Source organism: Nothoprocta perdicaria, unplaced genomic scaffold (assembly GCF_003342845.1).
Source record: "Nothoprocta perdicaria isolate Ctin4 unplaced genomic scaffold, notPer1 scaffold_9, whole genome shotgun sequence".
NCBI classification, from domain to species: domain Eukaryota; kingdom Metazoa; phylum Chordata; class Aves; order Tinamiformes; family Tinamidae; genus Nothoprocta; species Nothoprocta perdicaria.
In genome coordinates, this window is record NW_020456198.1 from 1,567,500 (window position 1) to 1,577,286 (window position 9,787).

At 43.4% G+C, this 9,787-nt stretch overlaps 1 protein-coding gene across 2 annotated transcripts in view; it reads left to right on the forward strand.

The window, feature by feature from the left end:
* Positions 1-9,787, forward strand: part of FOXP1 (forkhead box P1) — an 89,941-nt gene that overhangs the window by 49,163 nt on the left and 30,991 nt on the right. For both annotated transcript variants that reach the window (XM_026052491.1, XM_026052492.1), the window contains exon 6: positions 4,330-4,434. In XM_026052491.1, the coding sequence (XP_025908276.1) occupies positions 4,330-4,434 (105 nt within the window). The remainder of the gene's footprint in view (positions 1-4,329; positions 4,435-9,787) is intronic.

Sequence of the window (9,787 nt, forward strand, 5' to 3'; positions counted from 1 at the left end):
CAGCACCTTCCTGGCCTTGGGTGCCAATAGCAATGCTACTGGTTCAAACTGGTGGAAATCCTACAGGATTTCAGTCTGTACGCTGTAGTTTTTACCTGATTTATCTTACATTTTAAAGGATGATACCAATTTAATGTACCTCTCCTGTTGCTTCCAGTAGGGCTTGATGACTGTCTTCCAGTCCTAGGTCTAGATGTGGGCTAAAGCAGTAGGAAAGGAGGGAAAGATGAGCTTAAAAAGTAACCAAAAATATTCCAACCAAGCAAAAATGTGAAGAGTTGCCACCTTTACCAAAGGTCCCTGATGCTCTTCCAAGTTTTAGCCACTAGTAAAATGGAAATTGTGCTCCTCGAGTTCAGATCAAATACCAAAAAAGGCCATTCTGCTGGTTTTGTGTGCCCTGCTCACCATCTTTGCAGGAAGAACGGGTGATATGGATTTAGTCCAGCATGCAGGTAGCCCGTTTGTGTGCAGAACGTGAGCAGATGCTTCTTAACTGGACGAGAAAATCAGGGATACTTCTCGGCATCATCAGCTTCCCGCCGTGTTCTGGCAATGATTGCTGGCCCAAGCAGATGTGGAAAAGATACAGTGCAGTGTGAAGTATGTCAGCATCAGGAATATTTAAAATATGGTCCGCTGTGTGGCAGAAATATTCCTGAGGCTCCTGCTTGCCTGGGTTTTGTATCCACCCGTGCATTTTTTGCCACAGTTTCTAAGCACAGTGCCCAGTTGGTAGTAGGGGTTGAATAAAACCAGGTATCACTGATAGCTTTCCTGACAGTTTTTGGTCACTGTTTTCACAGGCATCTGGAGCTTTTCTATCTTTCTTGGGTATCCTGTCCTTTAGGCTTCTCATCTAGGCTTTGCTGTCTGTGGTTTCTCTGTCACGTGTGGTTTCGGGTCCCAAAACGTGAGTCGGCTCTAGCGTAGCAGATCCTTTCCAGAAGTTAATTGGCCTTAATGATGTGAGGGACTTGGGCTGTTTAGGCACAAGGTTATAACAGTGCAAATTGTTGGGGAATATGGCGAGTTTGCTTCCAGGACTTGTGCAGATCTGCAGCAATTTATGTTACCGAACCTGGAGAATGCACGGCCAAAAATGCTCTGTTTATCCTTTTATTACATTGAAAATTGCCTATTGCTGTAAAAATCTCTTCCACTAACTACTGCTAACTCCCCAATCCCCCACCAGGAATAGGCCTCCTTGGGAAGGAGAGGGTGACAGAAGCAAACACCTACTCTAATGTGAAATTAGAAATCAAACAGACCCCAGACTGGCTTGTGCCTGCCAATGTTCTGGTCTTCTGAAATACTGCTGCAGGCAGGGAGACCGGGGATGCATCCAGAATTTGGGAACTGCACTTGCATGCAGGCAAAATATTATGGAACAATTAGAAATATATGTTTATATTGTGCCTACAAGGCTGTTTGCTTATGTATTGGATTTAAATCTTCATTTTCCACCTCTATTTGCTTAAACCAAGTGAGTGGGAAATGATGCGCTCCGTTCATTGCCACAGTCTGCAGCCTTCCCATGTTTTACCCTCTTCTGTATAAAACTGCACTTGGTTTTGTTTCGAGGGGCTTCTTGTGAATCTGTCACTGAGCAAGTGACAATCTGTGATGTCTGGATGGTTAGAATAGCAGTAATCCGGTATTGACGCATAAGGTCACCAAAATGTACTGCTGAGAAGTTTCAGAATGGGTTGGCAAAAAACTGTCTGTGAAGTGACCGGCTGCCCACTGCTTTTCTTTAAAGACAGAGGTTTTTTTCCCTTCTTGAAGGCACCTACCTTTGCCAGGTTTCGGGAATTGTTGGACTTTCATTGAATGGTGATGGAAAATATATAGGTGTTAAGTATGTTGCGCTTAGCATCTTGTTAGCAAAATGACCTTTTAAGTTCCAGTTTATGGTCAACACCAGGCTTTGTGGTTATTGATGGCCCCAGAGGTGGACATCCTGAGTGGAGCTGACCCTGGATTCTGTCTTGGCCATTTTCCTTGGCCATAACACCAGTGTATCATGTCCTGCCTTGCACAAGATCCTTGGAAAGCCAAGAGATTTGCACTTGGATTTAGGAAAGAAAGACGAATCTCTGTAGGACTCCTCCTGTTGGCTTGGCCATGGCCTTTATGCTGTTGCATGGAAACTTGAAAACCCCTGCTGGGGGTTTTAGCCCCATACAGTGAGATGCAGGGGGTGTAGAGCCACAGAGGACTTGCTGCTGGCTTGAGGCACGTGGTGTTTCTCTAGGGGTCTTGGTATGTGGGCATGTTGCTGGTGTGAATGAACATGCTGAATTTTGAGTGTTGTCACACACATTGAAACTGCTCCTCTCCTGGTCTTCCCGGACTTTAGAGGAGCCCAGACTTCTCRTGCTTTTCTTGATTCCCTGCTGGAGGGAGAGCAGTTTATTCGGGAGAAAAAAGGGAGCTCCCAAAACTGGCTTTGCTGCAGAAAGCAGCGTTTTGGTGAGTCGTACTTACAGCACAGGGAAGGGCTTAAATTGTTATTACTTCCCCAGTTATTCTCTTCTGACACGTATAGAGAGCATTTGACTCCAGCCTCGTGGCTTGAGTGAGCAGTGATCCTTCAACCATCTTCAACCATTGATGAAATGGGTGGCATAGCTTTTTTTTCTTTTTTTTTTTCCCCTTCTCCCCTCATTTCATTGTAAGGAAAGCATTGATGCCTTGATTCTTTTAAAAGCTCATCAGATAGAGCTTGTATGTTTTAAAAACTGATTACATTAAGCCAGCGCAGTATTGCAGCATTTCCTAATAGAAAAAACCTTTACAGGAGGAGATTTGTAGGTTCGTGGGTGTTGTTTTTGTTTTTTAAAGTCTGTTTTTGTGTGTGTGTGTGTATGTATATATCTGTTTACTTTAAGAACTATTTGGAAACAGTCAAAAACGCAGTTTGGTTCTGGCAGGGATTTTTCATGCAAGTTCTTTCTATTTGAGATGGCATCGTAGGAGTGTGTTCCACAGTGACTTGCTATGTGCTTAAGAAATAATACATGAATAAAATTTTGTTAGAGTACACAGGCAGGTAATATTACAGAACAGGAATAAATGGCATTTCCACGTGTGTATAAGCATAAAATATCAAAAAGTAGGTGTTTATCTATAACGTTACCTGTAATCCAGGCTAAAATAAGTCATAAAACCACACCTAGATGCTGGTATGTGTTCATATCCTTTGTGTATGTTTGAAGTTCATAATACGGCACAGGCATACTCTAGCAAAAAAGAGATTGCTATGAAAAATAGATATGTGTGTGAGCATAAAATAGAGATTTTAATATTATTTTGACATTTTTACGTTTAAAGTCATCTAAGGTTATAGAAATTGTTGCAAAAATAATTCCTTAAGAAGTTTCCACGCAGAAGTTGAATAAAAGAAGATACTTCAGAATATGGTTCATCAGTTAGTGCAACAGATACATTTCCCTGAGCACCACATGGCCTGGATCAAAGCGTCTCATGACTTGGATCAGTGCAGCCAAATCATTACGTATTGATTGGAATCCCGCTGGAGGATTAACCCCTTCGTGTGCGTCGGGATCTGCGCTTTAACCCAGGTTTTGGTAGTCCGAAAGCTCTGGGGTGTTTCTGCCAAATCTTAGCGGGGTCAAGAGCCCCCGTTAGCCCCTCACACTGAAGAACCCTGCGACGATGTGGTTCCCTTTTCCGGATGAATTTTACTTTGGAGAATAGCACTGGGCCTTTTCACTGGGATATAAAAAGGCTGTACTTGTGCAAATAAATAAACAAAACAAGGCAAAAAAATCCCACAACATCCTGCAAGACCAAGGAAAATAAAGGATATTATCTATGTATAGACATATAGTTATATATAGATAATGTGGTGGGAAAGCGGGACTGCAGACCCGGTGCTTTTCCTCTTTCCATGGTGTCGTGGAAGGCCTTAGGTCCTGGTCATGCTGGGTTTTAAAAATACATTGCTGTATGGGGATGGCTTCTCATCCTAATGAAGCTGGGTTGTAAATATGCAACGTTCATAAATTTCTCAGCAAAATACCAAGCCAGATATTAAGCAGGTCTGTCAAATGATTTCTTCTCCCTGTCCATGTTGATTTAAATTCCTTACAAAGCTTCTAATTAATGAATGAAATGTGGGAGGGCGGCTGAGTGCGAATGACACATGCTTCACTGCAAATGGTATTTAATTCTGTTTTGAAAAAACAGGGGCAGATCAGCTGGGTACCGCGCGATGAAAGGGGTGTCCCGGGGTGTCTCGGGTGAGTGTTTGTGGCGGCGGATCCGTGCGGTTACAGCCCTTGCTCTCCTTCTTTCCCGCAGTTTATCCCACGAGGAGCACTCGCACAGCCATCCGCTCTACGGACACGGCGTGTGCAAATGGCCGGGCTGCGAAGCCGTCTGCGAAGACTTCCAGTCGTTCCTAAAGTAAGCCTGGCTTTGTTGGCACTCGCTCGCGTTGCGCAGGAAGCATGTCTCCACGTTTTGTCACTAACCGGGGGCCTGATCCAAAGCCCACTGGAGTTGCCAGAAAATGCCCTTTAACTTCAGTGGCTTTTGGATCCGGCCCAAGAACTTTTTAGCAGGGGATAGTAAATTATCCCTGTGGGAAAAGTGTGGTCTTGTGCAGTGTATTGCTGTAAAATACAGTGTTGGCAATTCTGCAGCCTGCTTTTTTTTTTAATTATTATTTGAATTTTTTTAAGTTGCAGTATTGATAATGTGAATAATATAACCTTGACTTAACCTTGGTTTCACTTTAATTTAGAAATCTAGTCTGAAATTAGCGCCGTAATTGAACAGAGCATTGCAGAGCATCACGTGAAATTTAATTTGTGTCAAATAAGTAACTAATGAACAAAGTCTAAACTCCTAAAAATAAGCTGTAATTATATTAATTGGGCCCCTGCAGTTTGCTGCAGACCGTTCCTCGCTGCCAAGGAACCCGGTTGTACACGTGGTGTGCGGTAGCGCGAGCATCCAAGGCAGCGGAGGATCGACAGCCCAGCCCCTCCACGCATCTTCCTTTGGGATACAGGAGTAGAATTAATCCCCCAGCTCTTAGTTACGTCCTTCTGGGGCAGCTCCTTGAATTTTTAGAGGGGTAAGGGAGGAGAGGAAGGCAGCAAATGAGAGGATGTCTCTTGTATCGTGAGAAATAGATAGGTTTTTGCTCTCAGAACAGAATGGGCCGGTTCTGCTTCCACTGAAATCACTGGCAAAAATCCTCCTGAATTTGGTACGAGCAACATTGGGTCCAAGTATGAACATATATTGAAGTAAGGAATGATAGAGTAATGAGAAGGCTCTCATTACAAGAGGATTACAAAATAAGAAGGTGCTAGTCATAAATTTCCATGAAGGGTGGCCTCTTTTCTTTTAATTCATCCTGTTGTTCACTTAAGTGAAATAAATGCTAATCTCTCCATACTTGCCAGCTCATTCATATTCATATGCTACACTATAGCATTTAGACCTTTGAAACAATTCAGATTTTTATGATGTTTCTAGCGCCAGGGAAAGGTGCTGTGATAGCCTTAGATTCTGGAGTAAGTTTTGTAGTCCTGCGAGGTCGGCACGTGCCACCTCTTCCTCCCGTGGTGGTATCCTCTGTTCCTCATCCGTCTGCTGCTTTTGGTGAGCCTTCCTGGGGCGCAGTGTGCTCCTCGGTGTGGTTGTGTGTGGAAAATGAGGCCCTTGAGTCAAAAATCCTTTGATTATTTTTGAGCCACTTCAATAAGTGGACCAAATCTGACATTTCCCTTGGAGGAGACACTTGGGCCGTCAAGAGGGAGAAGTAGCCTGAAAACCATCACAAGCCTAAGCTGGAGGTGCAGTGCTCGTCAGCAAGAGCTGGTTTCATCTCTTCCCAGCTCCAAAATTTCAATTCTTTTATTGCTTACTCTTTCAAAGCATCCTTTTTTTAATTTTTAAATTTGTTTCCCCTCCCCTTTAAAATATTTCAATGGAAATATCTTGTGTGCCTGCCTTAAACCCATCAACTCGTGTAGATTTTCTCATTATCCTGATTCTACAACGTAAGAAACTGGCTGCAGACAAAGTTGCATTGTTAGGGGGTGATATTTAACACAGAACTAATGCAGAAATTAATGTCCCTGGGCAGCCTATTCATGCTGTCAGGAAGGGAGTGTGTCCTCAAGTCTCCTGTGGAGCACCTGTCCTTAAATTATGTTGGTGTTTATGAAAAAAACATTCCTCAACGAAGAGATAACCGGTAGATGCTTTAAGTTTGTTTCTGGTACTTGTATAATCCATGAAGATTTTCCAACAGCCCCTTAAGAGAAGAGCTCCCRTTTACCAAGCAAAATACAGCCTGTGCAGCAACTAAGCGTTGCTTAATTTCACTTAGCTCTGTAAAAAGCCCTCTTAGAGAAAGCAAAGAGGAGTTATATGCGGAATGAAAGCTCTGTATGCCAATAAAATGATTCTGCAGTTAAGGGAGAAAAAAGGACTCACAGGTCTAAAACATGGTTCATTTCTTTTCCTCCTGAGAAAGAAATATCATAACTGTTGGTAAATCAAAACCAGAGATTTGACACTCTTCTGTGATCATTCTGTAGTGTTTGTTCCCAAGGTGAGGTACACCACAGGGCCCTTGATTTCAAAGATAAATACTGTACAAATAACGATCCTGGTTGTCTTTCACTCACAGCCAACAGGAGGATGCTTATCAGAACCAGCAGATACACAGCCTATTGTACACATTTATTTCCCTATTTYTCTCTGAAATAAGTTGCAGTTTTAGTGTTGGGCTGGGTTTTTTTTTGTTGTTGTTGTTGTTTTGTTCTTAATCTATCAGCCATGGGTTATCATGCGATGTCGCATCAGTTAGAGCTAACTGATAGCAGCAGGGGCTTCAGCTAAGCCTAATGAAACAGCAGCACCCTGCATGGCCCAGAATGCTGCCAGAGCCTAAAAACAAAAACAAGTCCGGTGGCACCGCTGCGACCTGATGGCCTTCTCCCGAGCCCTGCAAAGCAAGGCGAAGGCTGGCGGGTGCACACGTGGCTTGCGTGTTAACTAGGATGATCCCCGGCACAGGCTGCGGCGAAAGAAGCAATCAGGAGCACGCAGGCTTTCCTTAAAAACTCACTATATCCTTGATTTCATTTGCATGTGCTTAAGGGCCGTTAGAGAGAGAAAAATACCTATACATGTATAGGTGCAGATAAACATATATGTGTATATCCCGACACAGCAGCTCGCTAGGAAATCACTACTGCGGGGAGAACGTGTTTTTTTTTTCAGCAAGGGATGCAGGCACCCAGAATAAAACTGAATATGACTTCATTACCTTTTTTTTTTTTTTTTTGATGGTAATTTGGGTGTGTTCAATCACTGCTGTGCCCTTTTAAAATCACAGCTCTTCCCCAAACACCCCGCATCCACCTTTGGGAGACCCTGCAGTACCGAGAGGCTGCAAATCTGCTCCCTGCAGAATTTAACTTTGAAGAGCCAAGGAGAGCTTATGTGAAAGAAACTACTAAGTGCGCTCTGTAATGTTTTCACAAGTGTTTTTATCATGGTAACATCTTGTTTACTTTAGTTGCCTGCCTAAAACTACTTGGAACATGTTAAGAAAACATTTCGAGAAAGCTCCTACAAAGAGGCTTTTGTTTAGCAGCAACTGGGAGACTGCTCGACTCACAAAGGTGTTAACTTTCAACCCCTTAAGCACTTCCACATGAAATTCCAGCAACTATGTTTGTGGTTTTGCAAAAACAAAGTGCATATTAAAGAAACCAGGTATATGCTAATACATGTTGAAGTAGGCCCGGAAATCATAAATTGTTCCAAGTGCATTAATTGCTATCATTTGCATGTCAAAACGCTCAGCAGTGAAATCATCTCCCCTTAGTGCAAACGGAGGCTTTTAATCATGCAGGTAGCCAGGGCAAAGAGGCTGCCTGTACATATATTTTATATATACATATATATATGTATATATTAAGTATGTATATGCCTTGATGTTTTATATCCCCGCGGGAGCCGCGGGCAGCGATGCTCCTGGCCCCGCATCCCTGCGGAGACGATGCTCTCCGGTGCCTGGAGCCGCGCGCYGCGCTGGGCTCCTGCGCAGCTGCCCTTGCAATTCCCGCGTTGCAGCGTCCGGATTAACCTTCCCAGCGCGGCGCGGAAGTTCAAGACCTTTCCGATAGCCGCCTGGCAAAAAAGAGAGGTCAGAGTGGCCTAAATCCCACAGTGCCCTCTAGTGAAATGTGGAATGTCTCTCTCGCCCGAGAGAAAAGTTTGCCCAAAATCTCCCAAGGAAGGGTCGCATCCCAAATGCCCCCGCGCAGCCCGCTCCCCAGGAGCGTGCGGAGCTAGTGAGCTTGAACTAACTCGCGTAATTCCAGCTTTATATGCATGCATAAATGCTTTTAATCTCGTGGTTAGTATGCTGGCGATACTGGAAAATAGCTCCAGTGCCTGCTGACTCTGTGTCCTCAACTATTCCTGCACGCTGGGTGTAGAAAGGGAGGCATATATCGTCGTGCCTTATTACATTTTATACTTTCAGGTGCTCTTAGTTTATGTTTCACATTATAATTTCCGGTGTGTAATCAGAAAGCATTACTTAAGAGACGAGGATCATCTTTGTTTCATACTTTTATTGACACTGTCTACTGTATTACTGCTCTGTCTAAATGGTAAAATTTATTATTAGCAATAGTGTCACAAAAGTCTGAGACAGCGATTTTCCTTTCAATAAAAGTAGTTAAAAACCTTTTAGAAAATCCATAATTTTGATTGCTGGTACTTCATAAATGTATAACTGGTACTTTTTAGCTGTCTCTTTAGGGAAAAATGAGTTTTATCACCTGCAGTACCTGGGTTAATGAAATTGTGTGTTGGAATTTAGCCAGAATGAAAGATGAGATCATTCGGTGGCACTAATATTGGCAACAGGTCTCGTAAAAAAGGTTTGACTCTTCAGAGAAGTATCATCAGGAATTAAAAAAAAAAAAAAAAATCCCCTAAGGATGGGGACAGATTGGAGTTATTTGTCACGTTCAAAGTTTTGGTGATGCCGAGATCCCTCTTTGCTGTAATATCCCAAAGCGAGTGACCTCGAAGCTCCCGGCGCGGCCAAGAGAAACACGGCGGTGTCCGTCGGTGCCTAGGGAAGGAATTCACTTGCCTCGGGTTTCAGCTGCAGTTCCTGTCTCAGCCCTTTAAAAATCACGACTCCGAGCTCCGGTCTGAACCAACGCTGCTTCTTTCTCATGCTCCTCCGCGCCTGATTGTTTGTGGATATTAGCTGTCCAGGAAATCCCACACTTACAGATATAAATCCAAAATGATCTTGTTTTTCCGCAGCCAGCCCAGGATGTATTAGACAGTTATGATGATTTGTTAATTTTTGCGACCCGTATTTATTTTATGTGTGCCGTATGCTTTGAGAGAGGGAATCAGCTGTCGAAATAGGCTACTTTTGTCAAAAGGGAGGCTCTTGACTCCCTTCCCTTTCAAGCCTTTGCTTTCTTTGCTCTYGGAGAACTCGGTGTATGCACCTCCATATGGTGATAAACAAGGGCTGCATTGTGCCCTGACATATAAGCTTAAACCCAACCCTGTTATTGAGGAATCTTTTGAGATGTGTGAGCTGGGATTCTTGAAGGGCTGTCAGGCTCGGGTGTCGGTTTGAAATGTGCCTTGAATGTATAACTCTGCTTTCATTTTAATAGTGCAATATTTCCCCCCCCTTAATGTAATATTAATCGTCACCCATTTGTAGCAAAATTTGTTCCTCTTGTTT